The following is a 21,442-nucleotide window of genomic DNA, read 5'->3' as shown; positions in this document are numbered from 1 at the left end:
GTAGAGTAAAGCATTCTTCTCACAAATCCCAACAGCTCTGCTCTCTAGAAGGCAGACAGGCACACATCCTGTTTAATGCTTTTGAATGCTCCCTGAAGTCTACAGTTCTCCCCATTATTTGAGCAGAATATATATACTTCCCTCACGAAGCTTTGTGGCTTTGTGTAGACCTTAATTTGAAGGAACCTCTCAAGAGAATTCAACACTGTCATGGCTGAGGAATTCCTGCAGGGACTAGGAAGTGCCACTGGATAGGATTTGCTTATACTATGGGATGTATTTTCCTTAACTTGTGGATGTTGTCAGATCTCCAGGTGTCCTGGTACCTCCACAGAAAGCAGAAGTAGAGGTGGAAGGGACTCCCTGTACAACTCCCCTTCTCTTTTCCTAATTTCAGCAAGACACCATGTGTTGTGTAATTATGTGTTGCCATGTCATCTCCACTGGCAAGTGTATTGACAGGCTCAGTGTTGACTCTGAACAGCATAATGTGTGTTTTGGGAGGCTCCCTAATACTGTGGGAGGCTTTTTGCAAAGGGGGAATGCTCCAGCCTCCTCCATCTCTGTCCAGCTCAAGATTCAAGAAATTACAAGCTGGGATCTTCCAGGTTTTCCTTCTCCCTGCCTCCACAGGGATGACTCCCAGTCTGCAGTGTCCCAGCACAAGAGAGGAGAAGTCCATACAGGGACCTTGTAGCCCCTACAGTTAGGAAGCATTAAGTTACAATGCTAGAGAAGCTCTGCACTTTAAATACTTGTTTCATTTAAGTTTTAACTTTGGCAACAAGTCAAACAATAATCCAGCCCCAGAGAAACAGGACATACCCATGATTTACATTCCCATCTGAAAAGTTACTCAGGAAATAAATTATAACTATGGGTAGGTGAGTAATTCAGGCAGTGGGGACTGCAGGCAACATCTTCTTAAGCCCGACATATAATGATCTGATGGTCCCAGGGAAATCTACAGGTGTGCAATCCACCTGGAACTCAGGTGTTTGCTGGTTTGCTCTTTATTTAGGGCTCAAATTAGAAATTAGGACTTGAGAACATTCAGTCCTTTCATATGCATGGTATCTAACTTATGTGAACAGATCCATTTTTTGCACTTTTCCACTGTAGAGATTTGCTCAGTGCAGAGCAGTGATTTAGATTTTTCTCATTTGGTTGCCAGCTGTTGTAATTTTTAATATGCAAATATTTTTATAGAATAATAGTTAAAACCTTCTCCTGTCCACTGGCTGTCCTCACAATTTACTTGGGTTTGATTTTACAGGACCAATTGGAGACAGAAGGATCTCAGCAGGTCACGGTCAACCCTGATGCTTCAGAAATTCTGCAAGTCAAGAGAAGAAAAATGCTGTATCAGAAGTAAACAGAAACGTGACATAACACAAATAGATTTTCATATTTTCCTGCAAATCCTGTAGCTTTTCCTGTTTTCTGGGAAGCACAATAGATGGCATCTAAGAACTTTTGATTTTGAAAAGCAACTTAAACATTGCAATTTAAAACTGATCATTTTATTTTTGTGTGGATACTTTGTGATTTATCGCTGTATGTATTACAGAATTTGATATTTATTTAAAGCTGTAAATGAAATTAATACTAGGTGACTGGCAGGCTCAGCTTTGTACTACAGGTGAATGAACCAGACTGGTAGAATATAAAATAATTTGTAATGAATAAATCAGATGAATCTCATTCTATGCTTGTAATCTTTGGAGATTTTTATGTTCCTGGATTATTTGCACCATTGACTTAAGAGAATACAAAAGCGTCATTCAGGTGGCTTAACAGATGAACAAGACAAAGGCCAGTGGAAGCAAAGTTATCATTGACTAACCAAGGGTACACCTTTTAGCAGACAGAGTATTTGTTCTTGATTAACAGGATGTATTCAGGTCACAATTAGCTCTTCAGTCTTTTTCAAATCTTCCAAAGCAAAAAATCAGAATTAGTTTGTTAAAATTTATCACAATAGGGATAGCTATTGATAGATTAGGTAGCTGCTTAGAAAAGGTTGTAAACCATGGAATTCACATGAAAACATTACTGTTTTGAGGAATTGACTTCACAAACATGTCTATACTTTATATCCTGATTTAATACCAATCCCCTGTTTTTCAAATTTCTGTGCAGAATCATTGGGCAAAAATTAACACAATTTGACTTGCAAAACTTATGAAAAACCAAGAATTATCCAATAGCTTTAGACCCATATTTTTCAGTGAGATTTAATACCCCCTAGATCTCACTGGTATTGAAGTTAAACACACATACACCATTGTAGATCTGAAGTGTAATAAGTAATTATCCTCTAATCAGAAATAAAGTGGATAATTCTAATATTGAAAGGTTTTTTTTCTTTTTCATTCTGGAATGCGTCACTGATGGAATTTGTGGTTATTTGCCCTACAGAAGTTCTTTTAAAAATAATTTTCCTGCCTGATCCCCCCTCCTTAGATAACTCCAATGGCCACAGTCTTGCAAACATAGGCACATGATGATTTTTATGTATGTGAAAGACAATACTGGCTTTAGGACTCCACATCAATAGCTTTGACGTGTCAGGCTCTGATGAGTGCAGAAGAAACACACCTTAGACAGGGGCATGAGGGGAAGAGGGAAATGGTGGCAGCAGCTGAGCCTGCAGAATTTGGGAAAATGATAAAAATAAGTAAATATCTCAAGCTTACCATTTGTCATTCCAAAGATGTCTTCTAATGAAGTGACCTTGACTCAGACTGAATTTTGTATTTAATCCAACTGAGAAATGTTGTCACCTGGGTATAAACTCCTGGCTTTGTTTTTAACCCGCACTTCCTACCCCAGCTCACAAGGCCATATACATAGTAGGAGCCATTTTCTACACAAGTTAGTGGGCCTCCAGAGTCTCCCTGATGAGAAAAAGAACACGTTGCAAACATGAAGCAAAACATTAACCAAAATAAGAATGCTTCTCTCCCATCATAAGACTTTGAAGCTGTAATGATGTTTGTTTCCTATCGGATCATCAGATGCTGCTCAGTCCCTGAGTAGGCTTGCAATTCTGGAACCAGGTCAAATGATACCAGATGTTTGAATCTAAGTTTTTGTTTGTTCAAGTCTGTGATGTATATCTGACAAGGTCACATGAAATTTCTCAGGCATAAAAGCACCAGGCATTCAGAGTCTGAGCTCAGAAAGATAAAGATGTGATCTTTGGCTTAAATAAAAATACTTGATCTCTCCCACACCCCTCAAAATAACTTTATTCTGAGCTGGCTGGTCTCATTTTTTGTTTTATTGATGATTTCTATTGGAAAGTATGCTTGCAGTGGTAGTTTGCACCTTAGGAAGCATTGTTCAAACTCTTCCCTATCTTACAACGGTATAAATATGAACTTGCTTCACACTTGCACTAGCTGTAATGAAAAGAAATATCAATCCTGACTTTCCCTGCTTAGCTCTGATATAGTGAAAATCAGATTAGAAGTGGTGCTCATGGTAGAGGCCATAATAAAATCGAGAGAAAAAAGGCAAGTTTTCAGGTTATTATGACAAACTGCCTCAGAAGCCAAACTTTCCAGGCAAGTCTCTAGCTTCCATAGATCTGCCTGTGGCTGACAGTGACAACATTAGCTCTAGGGATATACATCTCAAACTGTACTGAAGAAATACGATGGCTGTTGAAATACACTGATGGGAGAAACAGATACATATGTAGCACCCTGCCAAAGCTATTACTCTGCACAGCCTGACTATTTACACAAAAAATTAGTGTTCAAATACAGAAAAAGCAACAGACCTGACAAGAATCAGCTACGGGTCTCTGAAGATTTCCTGCACAAAACATGCTTTCATCCAGTATGTGATCATATGCTCTGGGTGCATTGCATTTCCTCTGCGAAATCAGCTTGACATTGGCATCTAACAGCTGACGGGATCCTTCATCTATGGGATGTGCACCAAAAAAAATGGAGTCACCTTCCTCCCAATCCTGTTACATGTTGTCTTTGTTCAAAATACGAGCTTGCTTGCTGTTTGGATGGGAAGGGGGAAGAGCAAGGGGGATGCATGTGCTAGCCTGGGAAGAAAAGAAGTGTCTGCCTGAAATTATAAAGGTTAGAGTTGGAGCCTGGAAGCTTCACTCAGGACACCAAGTTGTTGCCTGAATAAAAGCAAAGTCAGGTACTCAGGATTTGGCTCCGATCAGCTCTACCCCTCTAATCCTGCTTTTCAAAGGTGCTGGTTGTATGCAGCTCCCACGGGTCCCCATGGGACTTTGAGCTGCTCAGCACTTCTCAGACTGGTGCCATTACATGTTTTAACACGCAAGCTAATGAAACAGATGAAAACTGAAAATCATACAATATTTAAGGGCAATGATTAATTATAGTGAATCTAAAGACATAACTTGACATCTAAAGGCAATAGCCAGAGTTTCAAAGCACTACATCTGTAGATAATTAAAGGTGGTTTATAAGTTTGGTTCTGCTTGAGTTTCAGGAAATATTCCATTTCTGCAGTGATTTCCTGAAATGCTAATAATAGCTCTGCTCAAAGAAGGAGCCATCTAGTTTGAACACGTACAGGGTACTTGATATTCTTTGTTGGGAAAAAAAAAATAAAATACCCTGTACCCTTTTTAAGAGAGACTTTTTATTTGGAACTTTTAAAAAATGTCCATTAAATTCTGTTGGTGCATTCTGATCAAATGAACACGCTTGTCTCTTGTGGACTTCAATGAGAGTTACATCAGAAGGGAGAATTTGGTCCTATGTATCGTATCAGGCTGTATCAGTCACAAAGCACTAGGACACCTACTGCAGCCTCAGTGACACATTTTCCTTCTGCTGCTTTACAGCAACACATCAATCAGAACATGAGAAAATGCATTTTTCAGAAAATTGCCATTATCTTTTTTTAAGCATAGTAATTTCTCCCCTTAGGATTTACCGCGGGCAAGAAAGGTTTTGGATAGAGCTGGTTGAACTTGAAAAGGTTTGGGTTTTTTTTTTTTTTTTATTATTTTTCAACGCATCTGAAGATCCAGATGCTTCTGAAAAGCTTTATCTGACCCAATGGGCTGGAAAACCATGTAAAAGTTCCTGTCTTTCTTGGTCCTGTCTTGAAACACACAAACTATACAATAGCCTCTCTCTTGATACCTTCTTGCCTCTATTGCTGGCTTCAGATGAAACCATGACATGATGTGTCAGGTGCAAGCAAAAAAAATGCGTCAGGGATTTTTTCAGAACTCTGAAAGGTTTGGTTGGTCTAGCAGTTGGAAATTTCTGCTAATGAGTAATTTCCATGGCAGGGTTTAGCTGTGCTTAGTTTTGAATTCCATCTCTTGGTTTCACTAAGCGCCTAAGTCCACATTTGGGTCTGGCAAATGCTACTAAAAGTACCAGCCCACCTTGCCATGAAAGTACCTATGAGAATCCAGCTAACCCACAAATACCTGTCTCTGTCACGCCCCATCCAGAAATGAAGCAGTCAGTCCCAACAGGAAAGAAGAAGTCAGGCAGACACACTGTTTTCACATACTTTGTTTCCACTGCACAGCGACCATCAACTGGCTTCAGTTTAAGTAGTGCTGGAGAGAAGGTAACAACAACGAGAAGTATATGTAACTAATTTTAATCTGTAACCATCACTACCAGTCTGTGACACAACCCAGTGTACAGCTGCATATACCTGACATGCTATTTTCACCACATGACAGACCTGTCCCTGTTGTTTTGCTCCTCCAACACAGTGACTTCTGCCCGGCCATCACAATTTACATCCCAAAGATTCAAATGGGTCTAAATCACAATTTGGCCTAATTATTTCCAGAATACAGTCTCAATGGGAATTTTACACTGACTTTAGTTGGAGAGAGGTGCTTCAAATAGCTGAGGTTGGAGGTGAGCCATATGAATATTCAGTAAAAGGGATTTACCAATATCATTGTATGGGACATCATTCTTCTCTCTGTATTTGTAATGTACTATGATCTTCTCCACATCAAATATTTGCTCTTGATGCTCTCTCTTCTCGAGGTCTTGCTTTCCAAGGGCTACTTGGAGATTTTCTGCTGGTTGTCTGAAAAAAAAAATTGTCTATTAGTGGTGGTGAAAACCTGCACCTTCAGTATCTGGAAGTCAAAATATTGCTTCTTGTTGCAGAGCATGGCCAGAAGATTTCCTAAGATTGTTAGGAGGGAGAAGGGATTAGTCAGGGAAGTGGTGGTGTTGGACAATACATGAGCTCTCAGCTTGTTGCAATCATGAAATAAAGTGGTTTAAATCTGCATGAACATGGTTTTCTTTGCATTTTAGGGCAGAGTAGCAGTGTGCACAGAGTCCATTACTGTGTCTATGATGATGAATGACAACTCATGGAGCCATGGGAGTACAATCGCTTGCCATTGTCTGGGCATACTTAAAATCATCTGTGCTGGAATGACCTCCAGAGTGTGATTTACCAGTTTCCAAGGATGGTGGTTTCCATTCTATTCAACAAAAATGTTGAAGGAAATGTCATATTCTAAGCTAGCTGTCACATAAAAAATTGAAAGCAAAATGCATATTTTGGCTGTTCTGGAGATCTTAATTATGATGCAATATGTGATGTTGCTTATGGTACCCCAATATCTCCACAAATTTTCATGGAGTCCTTCTTTTATACATTGCAAAACCTTGTTACTTTCCTCCTTTTTTCTTCTCACACAACTATTTTAGCTCATTTTAGGTGAGTGAGGCCTAAGTTTAATTTGTTATTCCAGCAAACACAGTTTTCAAGTATATATATATATTTTCATGTATGTGTTCATTTTTTCTCATATAGGTTTTCCTTTCAATTTGATTCACAGCAATCATTTGGATTGCAAATATTTTGGATTCAAAACTGTCTTTAATAAGCATCCTAATTTTTATATGTTTATCTACCGTAGGCATAGGACATGCACCTACCCAATGCAGTGTGCAGCTGTAAGAACCCAGCATGCTTTAATTAGCACTCCACCACAGAAATGTCCACTCCTTTTTGAAGTCTTTGTCTGCAGAGATGCCATCCAGGGATGTTTGCCAGCTGTAGTCTTAGCTCCACCATAGATCCTCTTGAGTGTACTTTGAATTTCTGGTTGTCCACATGTTTTGAATATTTCATTTGATCCAGGTGGATCTGTTGGGCTGTCTGTTGGCCATGGACTCTCTCCAGCTGCATTGGAAGAGACAGCAGATGTATAACGCAGAGATAATATCAGACTGGAGGAGTTAAGTAACAGGGAGTCACTTGCTGCTCTGGACCGCCCATGTGTTGCCAAACTTCTAATTCTTTACCTGTTCCTGAGCAGGGTGAAACATCACAGAAATCCCATTCCACTTTGTGATTTTTTACAATGTAGCACCAGGGTTTTTCATCCTCATCAGGATTCCTGAAAGGAACAGTTGAGAGCATCAGCCAGTGGGAATGGGGAAATCTCCACAAAGCCAGTGAAGGTGCTGAGGATTCTTAGGGGAGCAGCTTCATGCTCCCATATGACAGCCAAACTTCCAAAGATACTCTAAGATTTGACAAAGATGCCTGAGATAAGAGAGTGGGGCTTCTGCCATTTTACTATCCCCATACCTATTTTAACCCTAAGAAAAATGAGGGACTGATTCAGCAAAATGTGGGCTGCTTCTGGAAGCCTCACAGCAGTACAGTGGCTTAGGGAATGTACCTCTAACACCCTGGTATTTTATAGGCAGGCAGTGTCTAGAAAGATGTGAGTTCCTATCACCATCAGTTTGCCAAATTCATGAGCAGTTTGTCCTCAGTGCTCTCTTTGATACAGACCTCTACAGTTGCTTCTTCAAAATATTACCTGCAGAAGTTATGTTCACCAATGCCGTAAGAGTCAGCATCCTCCATAAAGGCATTAATAGGATAGTCCAAGAGAATGTGGGAATTCCAGTGCAGGCAGGTTTTGCCATTTTCTGCTTGGTTCACTCTTCCTCTGTACTTAGAGGAGGCTTTTTCATAACAATCATCCAGTCCTGTAGGAAGACAATGCCGATATGAAAATGTCTTTTGTGTTGATCCTTGCCCAATATGGTTCCTCTTCCTTCCCTTCCTTGCCCTACATTCATTTTATGGAGGATCAGAAAGGCCTACTGGGTCATGTAATTATATCCCTTCTCCTATATAAGCCAGAAATAAGAGTAATGTCCCAACATCTGTCCAGCTTGAAGCTTGATTGACCTCAAATGCCTGAAACCTCTTTGCATGGTAAAGACCTAGCAGCTAAGAGGTGTCTTAATGCCAAAGCAGAATCTGTCCGTCAGTGGCCTGGGCAAGAAGTGGTACCAGCAGCATTAGACAGAAGTGGGCGCAGAGCTGCTATCATGCTAGGGCAATGGATGTGCCAAAAGGAAGGTTGTGGTGTTGTGAACCTAACCTGTAGCTGAGGTGGAGGAAAAGTCACCTGCAATGTGGAGCATGTGGTGGGACATGGAGTCTTTCTCTTTAAAAGAGATAGAAACAAATCTTTCTCCTTGGAAGTGTGTGGTGCCCATGGTGGTGCTACAGAGGCAGAAGGCTTTCCACGCAGGCTGGCGTAACCCCACGCCCTTGGCCACCCATCCATGTATCAGTGGCTGTCCCCTCATCCCGGGGAGTCACAGGCAACTGGCCATGAATCTTCACTATATCAGCTTTTGAGTGTTTAAGGAAAGACCGACATTCCTTCCCCATGGGACACACATAACCTCTGGGAAACGTGTGCTCTCTCATTATATACTGGTGGGACCTCGCTGAAGCGCACACAGAAAACATCCATATGGGAACTGTTTTGAGTCCCTTTGCCAAGGGTGGCTGCAGAAGTCAGCCTCTTCCTCCCCAAGGAGGCCAGTGCCCCGCGTGTAGTCAGGCGCTTGGTGCGGTGACAACATCAGTTAGTCTGGCTGCAGGGTGAAGCCAGCTCTTGGCTGTCTGGAGACTTTGCCCCTACCCTCTCCCCCGGAGCTGTGACATACCGATCTCACAGAATCTCCCTCTGAAACGTTCAGGGCACTTGCAGGTGAATTTTGATCTGATTCTGTGTCTTACGCAGATACCTCCATTTTTGCAAGGGTTTGGCCTGCACGGTGCAGATGCTGTCAATGTGGGAAACAGAACAGCCTTGTCACTCTGCTGAACACTATACAGCCACTCGCATGCCTGATGGAAACTGGGGAGAACTCCCACTTAATCTGTTGGCCTTGAGTTCTTATGAACTCTTGAAAAATGCTTATCTCTAAGGATTCTAGCAGTGAATGAACCACCACCCTGTAAATCAACGTGACTCATCACTAACAAGCTCCACGGATGGGAGCTGTAGCAGACTCAGGCTGGATGACCAGGGCAGGATCACCCTCTGCATTGGGCTGCATGTGATTTCCCACCACTGACCACCCATGGTGAGACGACCTTGCTGTGCTGTCCCCACCACAATCCACTCAGCGCCCTGCTGAGTGCTCACCTCGTTGGCAGTCAGGTATCTTGTAGGGATGATTGCAGCTGCACTGAAAATATGGGGGGGTTAATGTAATCAGGCAGTCTCCTCTGTGGCACCTCTTCTCCAGACACGTGTCCTTCACTGTGGAAACAGAGATACAAAGTACTTCATCAGCATTTGTGTGTACACAAGAGCTGTGCCCTCGCAGGGATCATGGGAAGACATGTTTTCTCCTGATGCTTCAAGGAGGCTTTCATTTGGCTGGTGTGGACTTGGGATTTCCCTTCTTGTTCACTGTATCTATCTGTGGCAAAAAATCTTCAGGTCCAATGAGCATCTCCTCACTGACCACCTGGCATGGGATAGAGGAGCACTCTCTGCACACCTGAGGTCTGTTTTACTGGATACTGTTTTAGACAGACATTGGTCTGGATGAGGAGCTAAGTGTGAGACCTATGAACATGACTGTGGTGGGCTACCAAAACACTCAGCCGGGCAAACAGTAGTTTTGTAAAGCCCTGTGTTTGCTTCCGTTGACAGAGCTGTAACAGTAACATTATTTGCCAAAATAAGGAGTGTAAGCCAGAAAAAGAATGATTACCCTTCTCACACGTAGTCCCAGCATACGGCTCGGGGCAGAGACAGCTGAAGTTTCTTCCTCTGTTTTCACACCTACCATTGTTCTTGCAGGGGCTGGAGGAGCATGGGTCTGCTGGGGTAAGGATGAAGATCTTTTAGTTTTACTTTCAGCTTCTCCATCTCTATCACCTGCTGCTGCTTCTCGCATTTTCTGACTGCAGAAGGCTGCCTTCCTGGGCGCAGCATCTCGTATAACACATACTGAGCTTATGCGTCAGCCACAGGAGCAGCTATGAATTGCTGCAGAGCTTATTGCAAGATGTAACGGCTTTGGGTCTGGAGCTCCTCAGCAACCTGTGCCACGTCTACGATGGAGCTGTAATGGGGCAAGTCCCTTCCTTTCCTCAGGGACAGATTTAACTCTATGTCAATGTCAGAAGCAGATGCCTTAAGACCAGAGCTTCAAGCACTTGGTGTGGAGGGTTCTGGATTTCATATTGCCCTGGTCACAATGGGGCAATAAATCTCCCCCGGAAAAGCCATCCACCACCATTATATCCCTGGGTGGCTATTGCTCCAATGGAACAGGCACCTGCTGAGAGTCACTTGCTTGCTGCTCCTTACACCACACCCAACCTCTCCACTCCACTCCAGGCTGCCAGGAGCAATTGGTACTGGGGACAACCACATACCAGCTCTGCTTTCTTTGTACCAGGGGATAACCCAGGGGATGTTACAGGCAACATCCCTGTCTCTCCTTTTGTGTTCCCTGAGCAATCTCAAGGATCCTTTCCTGCTCTCCTGAAGTTTGGCAAAACAGAAAAAGAAAAGAAAAGAAAACACTCTGCAACTGAGAAAAAAATTTAAAAAAAGGAAACCTGCTCTACATTTGGTTCCCAGCATAAATACAGAACATATATCCCATGAAAACAGCAATTACATCTTACAGTGTCTATAGACAAATAAGCCTGTGCTTTTTTGTAGTAGCAATCAGAAATGTTCTGCATGATCAGAATCCATCCTGTGAAACCCGGAGATAAAACACAGACTCCTTACAAGAGAAATACAAAGGAGAACACTGCAAACAATCCTCCTAACTCATCCCTTTGATGCAGGCATTTCGAGAGCAGGCTGGCAGCCGAGGCCTGCCACCCTCACGCTGCAAGCGCAGGGCTGGGATTTTACTCTTTCCTCGTCTCCCTGCCCACCCCTCAGAGGTACCTTTTTTGGTATCGCTGTAGCCAAAAAATGCCTCAAACCAGTCAGGGTCCTCCACAGACTGCTGCTGGAGGGAGGGGTCCTGCTCTGGCTGCATGTACTCATCGTAGTACTCGTATTCGTCAGCCTCATCTGCAGGGAGGGTTGAGAAGAGGATGGAAGAACAGAGGAATTAAAACTGCTTGAAGGAGAGAAAGTGTGAAAGAAGTTATTCCCTGGGATGGACAGTCCTTTTCTCCTTCAGCTCATTTGGGATGTCAGTGGGTCCAGAGCTCGCATCATCTCGAGGACCAGAGGTGCTGTTCAGCTCTTCCTTGGCATGGGCAGAGCTCACCCCGTGCCCAGCACAGCCACCAGTACAGACCACCAGCCCCAGCCCTGCCCGTGCTGCCGCTCCGGGAGGGCGCTGGAGCCCTGTCCTGTGGTGGCAGCTGAGACATGAGCCCCCCGCGCGGCACCACAGCCAGGGGAGGTGCTGATGGCTGTTTCCAGCACAGCGAGAAAAAGAGGTTTAGATTCCTGCAAGGAGAAGGGGTTTTCATGGCCCAGCTGCTTTGATCACCAGCATCACCGCTGCTGCAGCACAAGGCAAGACCTTCACCAGCACGCGGGTGCCTGCTGCGTGTGGAGACACAGAAACACATTTTGAGGGCAATCAGAGGGGATCGAGGGCCCAAGACACCTGCACACCTATGTGGCTTCTCATCCACAAAACCCCTTTTGAGGAGTGAGGGCCTGGCGCAGCAGACACATACAGAAAAGCCCATCCTTGCCTCAGCCGAGCCTGCAGCCTCCCAGCAGTGTCCTCCTGGGGAGCCTGGCACCGGCGGGGCCCGCAGCTCTGCCACTCCTGGTTTGGGGGAGTTGGTCGATTAAAGTGGGCTGGCAGCTCCTTGCACAGGTACGGCTGCTGCCGGTGGAAGCCACTCCGGTGTTTCAAAGACAAGCTATGGTAATGAGCAAAGCTAAGCTACGTACAGAGACATTTTAAAAAGCTCTCCCCTAGGGCCGGACCGATGGCCCCATGGATAATGCTCTGCCTTGAACGGATTATCAACTGCATTATCTTAGTTTTCTCTCCTCATTCATTCACTTGCAGCCTTCATCTTTATTCTTTCTTTGCTTCTGAAAAAAAAAGAAATTCCACTTTTGTACAATGGGTGTTTTATATTTCATATTAAAATAGAACCGTCTTTTTTCTTCTTTTTTTTTTTTCCTACATGCCAACTCTCGTTTCTCACCAAAAAAAAAAAAAAAGAGGAAAGTTTCACCTCATTTACTGCTATGTCAAGTCAAGACTCCTTTTCCTCAGCTCATTATTTCCACAGGAGCTGAGTCTCGACAGTGTGCAAGTGTTGCAGAAGTGTGTGCCTTGCTGAGGAACAGAAGGATCTCGCTGGAAGATAAGGACATTGTCTATAGTGAACAAAATTAAATTTAATGTGGTGTAGTTAAGAAAGAGAAACAAAAAGACGGTTTTGCCTGAAATGCAGCCTGCAAGCTCACTTTATCAGAGGGGAGATTTTGCAAGAGGACTTGAATTTGAGGGAATTGTCTGAAGGACTCTGATTTTGTTTTCCCGGTTTATTTTCAAAATCTTAGTGGGTAATGTTGACTTTTATTCCACAGATGCTTTAAGAAGTTTTCTGAGGGATGGGGTAGCCCTTTGTACAGAAAAGATACAGCTGTTAAAAGTTACGAAGGATGAACAGGGGAGTTATGACTTCCAAAAGCAGACTGCAGACACACCCAGCGTGCTTTACAGAGGTTGGTAAGGACTCTTTTGAGTCAATGGAGGAAAAACAAGTGCTCTGAATGAGCACAAATAGCTAAGCCATTGTAGAAACATCTACCATGATTTCTAAACTAACTGCTCAGTGTAAGTATGGTGTTAAGAAATGATGATACTGTCACTTCTTTTTATTACATTGGCATCATTTCTGAGCAATGAATTAATCGTATAATACTGACACCTATGAAATTACTTGTTGACCCATTATGGACTATTTTAAGTGCATTTCTGTGATAAAACCAACATGCAGTTCACGTTTTGCAGGATGTCTGCTTCTGGTGGCTCTGCGAGGCGGAGGATCACAAACCCCTGTTTGCACTGATGGGGCAGAAGACCCCGAGGCACTTTTGGGACAGGCTAATGCACACCTGAGGCCAGGTTGACACCCAGCAGCCCTCGAGGAAGGCAGTTTTGGGTGGCCAGGGCTGAGGTCAAGTGGGCAGCACTGAGCAACGCCCTCATGGGCTGGCAATTAACATTAAGTGAAACTTTATGACCAAGCCATGAAGTTAAGGGAGCATGTGGAAAGGGCTCAAAAAACATCAGCAAAACTTTTTGGGTGCCCTGGCCCACTGTGTGAATAGTGGGAGTCAGGGAGCTGAACTGCCTGGCTGGGAGACCAGCCAAGGTGACATGAAAGTGAGATCTGAGAAATCACCAGCGTCCCTGCTTTCTCCATCACCATCTCTCTATGAAACTGTGAAACAGAAATAACTTTTACAGGTCATGTGAGTGATGCTTCCTATCTCCCAGCTACGCTGTGTCCTTCCCAGCTGCATGAAGCAGTGAAGAGTGAAGAACAGAAACCCCTGACTTGGGTACATGACATCAAGCTAAAAGATGTCTTCTTATTTATCATTGCTTCGACACTAAAAAATATTTGGCTTTCACATTTCTTATTTAAGAAGTGCTCCCATTCCATTTTTTTAATTATTCATAACAAGCCATAGGTTTAGTAAAGCAAAAACAACACCTTTTTTTTTTTTATCAGAGCACATAATTAACACACAAATTCCGATACACTGGTTGATTTAAACATATTACTAAATTAGAGTGTTCATTCTTTGCAAGTGCTGGAAAACCTTAACATGCTTAAAAAAAGTAGTGATCTGACATTTGTCACTGAAATGTGACTATTACATGAAATTAAATTAGGCATCCTGCATGCAAATTTTCAAAGAATAACTTTCCTCTGTGTAGTACAAAAAAATCCCCCCATAATTGATAGGCAGAGATTGACTTTTAAAGCTTCAAATCAGCTTTGAGGTCTGGGTGATCTTTTAAACTGCTCAAGCTTTCATCTGCAGTTTTTCACATTGCCAAGAGCTGTCAATCAAGCGATGGATTTCTGATCAATATCCCCTTGTTCATTAGCTTACACAGGCTCTCTGTTACGAAGAGAACAGATATCCCAATGCCGGCAGTCACACTGTTTTCAAAACCTTCGCTGGATCAAGTCATGACTAATGTTCCGAACGGGAAAGTGATGCATTAGGATGCCATCGAGTGACCTGAATTGCGAGGTAACTTTGTTGGACTGCGGTTGTCAAGATGAGTGATGTGCAAAGTTAAAGCCTATTGCCAACACACATCAAGAGCGCCAGAAAGTACCCAGCATTTATTCAAGCTCTCTGAACCTCTGGGGATTGACTGAAATCTGGCCTAATTTAAGCAGGATGAGTTTTCCTGCCACCTTTCTAAATAGTTTTTGTCTCCAGCTCTGAGAATAATGTAGTGTTATTTTTATGAGGTTGAAATCCTGACTGTATTTTAAATAATGAGATGTCCCTCATTTACTTCTGCAGAGCCGAGACCTCACGGTATTTCCTCCCTTCCATGCAGGCTGTGGCTAGGAGTATCTGCGACTTCAGAAAGAAATAGCGAAAAGAGCAAGACCAGCTAACAACAAAGCCAGCAAGTCTTTCAAATAGTTTTGTGGCTGTTACATAAAAGCAGTTTTTCAGCACCTTTTCCTCAGAGGGACAGGCACTGGGCAAAGATGGATGACAACGGCTGAAGGAGTGGGGACTCACAGGAGGATGGGGAGTGGGAGGCTACAGGGACAGTGGAGGGACAGAGGTAAGGACCATAAAGCATAAGGTAGGGAATGAATTAAGAAATTGTGAAGGGGATACTTTGCCATCAAAAGGCAAATCAACCAGTTTGCACAAGGCTTGTGCGTAAATCCCAAAGCCAAGTGCACAACTCTGTGGCCAAATACTTGCAGAAGCCAAATACTGAGCTCAGACACACAAATGATTTGGAATTTTGTTTTCTGCATGTATCTTGTTAGAAGAGCGACATTGATTTGGGGAAAGAAGCAGTGCTGTATGAGCTACAAGGCTGCTGGACTTGCAAGTTTGACCTAGAATGCAGGTGAATAATGGGTACATAGTACAAGCCACACTCCTTTTTGCAGGAAAATGAGCAAAATTAACGCAATGCTTTATTAGTTATAAATTATAAACTCAGATATAAGAGCCACTGGAATCAAGAAAAGGATGAGCAGGGCTTACCCACAAAAATACTAAACTTATCAATAAAACTATAGGCTTCTGTGTGGATCAAGTAGGCTGTGAAAGGATGTACATGTCTTCACACAATCTACACATCCTCACACAACATTCATCACAGCCTTTCACTTATCAACATCTTAATGCTACATAGCCTTTAATGATTTTTTTACTTGCATGAGCTTGTAAACACTTTTTGAACCTTCTTGCACTTTGGGCAAAATCTTGTGGAAATAAGTTCCACAGTTAGTTGTATGCTGCAAGGGAAAGGTAGCCTTCATTTATTCGACCTTCATTTTTCATGCACAGTTAGACTCTTTGCTTATCCTTCTGTGAGTTTTGCAGCCCAGCACCATGACCTCTGCTCCGGCCCATGACCCACTGTGTCACCCATGGGTCCCCAAAGCTGTGTTGAGCACGTGAAGCCACAGAGTGGCAGAAAAGTCCTGGTTTGGAACAGAGCTGTGAGTTGCAGGTGTGGTCTAGGAGTACTCCATGATCAGCTGCAAATTGGTACTGCTGCTGCACCTTTGTTTTGGGCTCCAGTGTGCCAGACTCGCTCCTGGCTGGGACCTGATGCAGCGTTGTCTCCTGCACCAACATAGGGCACATGTGGAAGTCTGAAAGTGCTCACCATATTACTTCTCTGAAGTCAAACAGAATTCCTACTTGGTCACAGGCCTTATTTTAAGCTCAGCAAAGCTGTGCATGAAGTTAATAAAATTCAGCACTGGGCTCTAGTGAAGGCTCTTGATGGACCAGGTCACCAGACTCTCAGTTTTGTATGTAGAAATTAAAATGAAGAAATGGAAACCACTTACCATGCAGCAGGTCAGCCAGGAAGAAGAAATGGGAAGCCTGCATGAAATTAAAAAGGGCAGAGAGTCAGTTTCTGGAAAAACAAAAGCCAGCATGAAGCTTGGTTTACAGCACAGTTTCTGATTGCCTCCAGTTCTAGACATTCAGATAAGCTCGTTACCCAATTCGGAGCTAGCTGGGCTGTATTTTAAGAGTTCTTTCTAAAAGATTAACAAAATGTTTTAAAATGTCCACTGATCCTAACAACCCCCATGGGAGCTCTGGCTTTTCTGAGCATCCAGCCCAAGCCACTGGGCTGGTGTGCTTTGGGAAAAACCTGTCCTGAATGAGTTAAATTGCCTCTTTGCTTATTAAATGACCACACACTGACTATTTGTCTAACTTCTCTGAGATACCAACAGAGGCCACGCGCGAGGAGGCTGGGATGTGCTCCGGCTGGGCAGAGCAGAGGTCAGGTGGCACAGCACGGCCCAGGAGCGGGTGCAGCCAAGGGATCTGGTCCTCCAAGCTGGAAGGCTGTCAACAACCTTTGGATGGAGAAGGACATTTCTGGCACTTCCCGTGAGGAAATGCCATGTGTCCGATCTCCGATGTGGGGCTCCAGCCTTTCCTGTTTGGCTTGCGATCAAGGGCAAGCGACAAAAGGGAACAGAAGAAAGAAAACAGCTCTCAGCCTTTGAAGAGCGTGAGTGAGGTTTGTCTGAAAGGAGACGCACTGACTCCACACCGGGATGCATCGCCCACATGACGATTTCAGCTCGCTTTCCCTCTTGCTCTAAATCCCAGCTGCGGACAGGATTACCTGCCCATGATGAGAATACACGTGCTAACAGCAGGTGTAAAGAAGGAGATTTGGAGCTGCTATTCTTCACCTCTCACATTATTTGTCAAAAGAAAACATATTTCCAAACAGTTTAAAACATGTAATAAAGACAGCATACATACACACACTCACACAAGATTATTATGTGCACCTACGCATTGCCACAGATAAAATTAACTGTAAATATACGCCCTGTTTAGTTGTGCATTTTATATAGAAACGGTATAGAGAAGAAAGACGTTCTCAGCTAACACTGGTTGTGACTAAGAACGAATGAATCAGAAGCAATGGATAAGAAACAGGACAAAAAATGCTCAGAATTCACATTTGTGAATATTATCTGGAATATATAAATGAGTTTTTGCTTCAGGCACGTTTGCGTCCCTCTTGTGTTTGAGCCAGGGAGAACAGACACTCCAGCTCTCCCTTTCCCACTGACTTTAATGAGAGCGATGTCCCCTGAACGCTCAGCGGAGCCCCTTTCCAGGTGCACTTAAGTGAGCCACACACATACATAACTAAATCCTTTGCAGCTGGAAGGACACACACACTCACACAATTGCCCCTCCTGAATGAGTGCAGAGATGGCAGTAAATGAGAAGGCTGTAAAAGCTCTGCCCTTGGTGTATATGTTTCTTGAGTGCAGGTACAGGGTTCGTCAGATCCTTTGCCAGACCCAGTGGAGACTGTATAAAGAAAAGGTCTAATTGTTTCATTACAATTAGTGGTAGTGTTCATCCATAAACACAGACACAAACAAACCCTGCAAGTGTACTCCTTTCTTTTGGAGGAATAGACGAAACAAAGAACAAGGAAGCAGCAACGGGAGCAGGATAAAGCAAGAAACATTTCCTGTCCCTCCCCAGCTCTCTGCAGTGCCCTGTTGTGCTGTTTGCCTGGTGGGGTTGGAAAGGGCTTGGGGGCAGAAGGGTCTGACTTCAGTGAGGTTGCCCCTTCACTCAGGGCAACCCTTGGCACCACATGGGAATGCCAGAGGGTGTCAGCCCAGACTGAGCGAAGTGCAGGACGTGACTGCACCATGCTCTTCTCTGCCTCAGTTTCCCCCAGCTGTAGAGCAGAGATGATAGTCTCACAACGCCCAAGTGGATGGCTCACACACCAAGAAAAGAAGAAAGATGAGAGACCTAGGGCTTTGCTACACTACTTTCTTTTCCAGGTTACCCACCTACCCCTCCTGTCCAAGCGCTCCTCTATGGACAGAGCTGACTGCAAAAGGGCAGATACTCTAAACTCCCTCTTGCAATAAACTGGTGCCCTAGAATATGTGCAGGTTTCCAGTAACATCCTTCAGAGCAGGTGGAGGCTTGTACTCTAGGATGGTTGTGTCCCAAATTTTGATTCTTGCTTTTGGATGAAAGCCTCTCTCTGCTGCCACAGTACAAATGTTATTGGGAACAAAAGCTCCATGAGTACCCGATGTGAAAAGTCCAAGAGTTAAAGCCAATCTCTACCATAAGGTTCCCGTGTCCTGTTTTCTCCTGGAGCTTTTCTCCCTCATGTGCCTGTCACAAGCTGCAACAGCAGAGCCACAGGGGACGAAACCCCAGGCAGAGCTGACCTCTTGGTATGGAGACTTTTCTCCTCCCTTCTGAGGTCCACTGGACCACTCAACCAGACCACACTGGTTTTGAAGCCTTTTCACCCCCGCTAGCCAGCACAAGGCCAAATTTTAGCCTTTTGGCTCCCTGCATGAATCTTTCCATGGTGGTGTACTCGCCTCCTTCCCCCCTGCCCGCTTGAGCTCGCCCTTTCCTCCATGCCGTGAGGGGATGCGGGATGCAGGATGCAGGATGAGGGATGTGGGGTACAGGATGTGGGATGCAGAAGGAGGATGTTAGGAGGGGGGGCACAGGTTGGGGGCTGCAGGGTAGGGGCTGCAGGAGGGCGTGCAGGCAGGGGCAGTGAAGGCAGGGCCTCCCGCCTGCCGTGCCGTATTTCCTCATGGCCAGCAGAGGAGGATCTTGTCCTTCCGACGAGGTGCAATACTGAGCCCAACCAGGAGCAGGATTCAAACAAAAGGAGGAGGGAGGCGAGACGGGGGGAGAAGAAATTAGGCTGTGAGGCTGGTTTCACCAAACAGACTCCTTGCTGCAGCTCGACACCGATACTTTGTGCGCTCTCTCAAGAGGGAATAAAATCGCTGGATCCTGTTCGTAGCAGGTCCGCAGAGACAGGGGACGAAGCTGGAAGAATTTGCGGAGAGTAATTTTAAATTTTATTACTTTAGGCTCATAAAAAAGAAACCCTGAAAAAAAGAAGTGGGAGAAACATTTCATACGGTTACCAGTGCATTGCTGATTGTGGAACCAATTACATTTATAGGGCTCCTAGAAAAAATGGTGGAAAAATGGCTGAAATTCAAAATATCCTAATTTCACCTCACCTTTGTTGTCATCATCATCATAACGATTAGCACTTCACCAAAGCTTCATTCCTCCAAAGAACCATCAAAACTTTACTAATTAGGCTTTGTACCAAGGTTAAACGCTGCAGATGCATGATACTCTCCATTTTTCCATTTCAACTCCTCAAGAAAGAGAGATTAAAGAAATGTAATAGATTTCAAACAGTAATGCCAGAACCATGAGCTTTCTTGGTCTTGGGACAAAATCTTATGTCTCTTTCTCAGACAAAAATGTCCAGTTAATCTCTGGCGATTCTTTCTGAATAAAACCAGGAAGATTCAACCCCAAATTCAAGGGAAATTATTTACAGCTGCCAAGGGCATTCTGCAGTTGAACTGTTGCTGTGTCTTGGATACATTTGCTATCCTGTATTACAATCAAAATGAATAATTAAAACACAAAAGCAGGTGGAGAAAGAGGCAGCACAAAGGCGACAACCCAGGGTTAGGCTGTGAATTTAGATGTGTGCAAAACAGAAGTAATTCCAGAGAAAGTGTAGCTGCTCAAACTGGTGTGACAGATTAGCAAGAGGGATGAAAATTATCTCTGCACATACACACACTTTGCAACAAAGCACAACAGGAGTTCAAACATTAAACTGCATTGGTAGGAATTGGCCTATTTACTTAATTGCACTAAGTTGTGCAAATTGTCCTGCAACTTGCTGTGAAGTGGCCTCTACTGCAGAAAAACAAATATTACCCCTTTCATTTGTTCTGTGCAGTCACAGCTTTGCAGCAGAGAAGGAGGTGGGATGGGTATGAACCGGAGAACGAGGATGGATATTTGATCAACTTCCATCCACAACTGACATAAGGCATGAAGGAGCCATGAGGGCAGACACAACTACTGCCTTTTCGTAGTGAACCCCTTGATCCCGCTGACAGCTCTCAGTGGGAACCTTTGTCTGGGCTTCTCGCCAAAGGAGGAGGGAATCGACAGTTCTGATGCTCTTACAATCGGCCAGATTTTTGCCTGCAACCATCTTGGGTAGTGACAGTCTTTGAACTTCAAGGGAAAGTGGCTTTTCCAGCAATGACATTGTATTTCTCAGCCAAGGCCATGGTTGCAGTATAATGAAAGCAGGGCATATTATCATCTGGAGCACACATGCAACACATGTTGTATTTTTAGCCTGGGAAACCATTCTCTGAAAGGATTCCACCAAAACCTCTGAGTTCTTCACCTCTCTGCTACCAAGACATCTCCTGCCTCCACACTGAACTGCAACATGTGCCTCGGAGTAAATGACATGTTCCTTATGAGTGGTCCCAGGGTACCCAGAGAAGTTTATATTTAAAGTCTTTATTTTGCTGATTATTTAGTTGTGAGCCTTTCCCATGGTAGCACCTGATACAAAAACCACAGGGATCCAGAAAAAAAAGCAAGAGCCTTTGGAGGTGCTGCTGAAACCAGCTTGGATCTCTGCACAGGAGTTACCTGCTCCTGTTTTCCAAAAGATCAAAGTTTCCAAGTTAATCTTTGCACCGTCAGAGATAGCCTGGTAGCAGCTGGCTGTTTTTAAAGTTGTTCACTGGTGGATGAGGTGTGCTTGTGCTCCTGGGCGGAAAATGGGGTCAGTCTTGCTTGCCATAGGAAGGGAAAGCTACAAAATCTGTTTCACAGGGGCTGCAAGAGCCAGCCTTGTTACTCTAACACAAGTGCGCTGTGCTATCAAAGGTTTTTGCAGCCAGTGCCAGGAATGCAGGTTATACTGTTAGACTTAAAGCTTATGCGAAGTCATTAAGTCCCTTTAGTTACACGGGATATCAACCTGCATGCTTCAGGGCATAAAATGATTGCCTTCGGGGGTCAGCGAGG

The 21,442-nt window shown here is 44.0% G+C and overlaps 2 protein-coding genes across 2 annotated transcripts in view; one reads left to right on the top strand and one right to left on the bottom strand.

Annotated features, from left to right (window-relative positions):
* The window catches only part of NRAP (nebulin related anchoring protein), a 53,152-nt gene extending 51,448 nt beyond the window's left edge, over positions 1-1,704 (top strand). Inside the window, exon 42 of the mRNA XM_074875323.1 lies at positions 1,277-1,704. Coding sequence (XP_074731424.1) covers positions 1,277-1,375 — 99 coding nt within the window. The 3' untranslated portion in view covers positions 1,376-1,704. The remainder of the gene's footprint in view (positions 1-1,276) is intronic.
* On the bottom strand, positions 1,163-20,606 carry HABP2 (hyaluronan binding protein 2). The gene is made up of 15 exons (XM_074875691.1): positions 20,579-20,606; positions 19,325-19,461; positions 16,375-16,411; positions 11,252-11,380; positions 10,053-10,163; positions 9,476-9,592; positions 8,991-9,110; positions 7,841-8,012; positions 7,314-7,408; positions 6,945-7,191; positions 5,933-6,075; positions 5,450-5,584; positions 3,791-3,936; positions 2,700-2,900; positions 1,163-1,336 (listed from the first exon to the last, which is right to left on the bottom strand). The coding sequence occupies exons 1-14, from the start codon at positions 20,604-20,606 to the stop codon at positions 2,724-2,726; spliced, it is 1,794 nt and encodes a 597-aa protein (XP_074731792.1). The 3' UTR covers positions 1,163-1,336; positions 2,700-2,723.
* Positions 20,607-21,442: the final 836 nt, after the last annotated feature.

The sequence above is a fragment of the Strix uralensis genome, chromosome 7 (genome assembly GCF_047716275.1).
Source record: "Strix uralensis isolate ZFMK-TIS-50842 chromosome 7, bStrUra1, whole genome shotgun sequence".
Lineage (NCBI taxonomy): Eukaryota > Metazoa > Chordata > Aves > Strigiformes > Strigidae > Strix > Strix uralensis.
Note: the sequence above shows the minus strand (reverse complement) of the source record. Positions and strands in the feature narration are given on the sequence as shown.

Bases quoted from the DNA above. Each gene is read 5' to 3' on its own strand.
- HABP2 (XM_074875691.1), bottom strand. From the start codon at position 20,606: ATGGTTGCAGGCAAAAATCTGGCCGATT. The intron at 19,462-20,578 runs GTAAGAGCATCA...TCTTTTTTTCAG, and splicing joins AGGCAAAAATCTGGCCGATT to GGTTTCTTTTTTATGAGCCT. The intron at 9,111-9,475 runs GTGAGCACTCAG...CCACATTGACAG, and splicing joins GATACCTGACTGCCAACGAG to CATCTGCACCGTGCAGGCCA.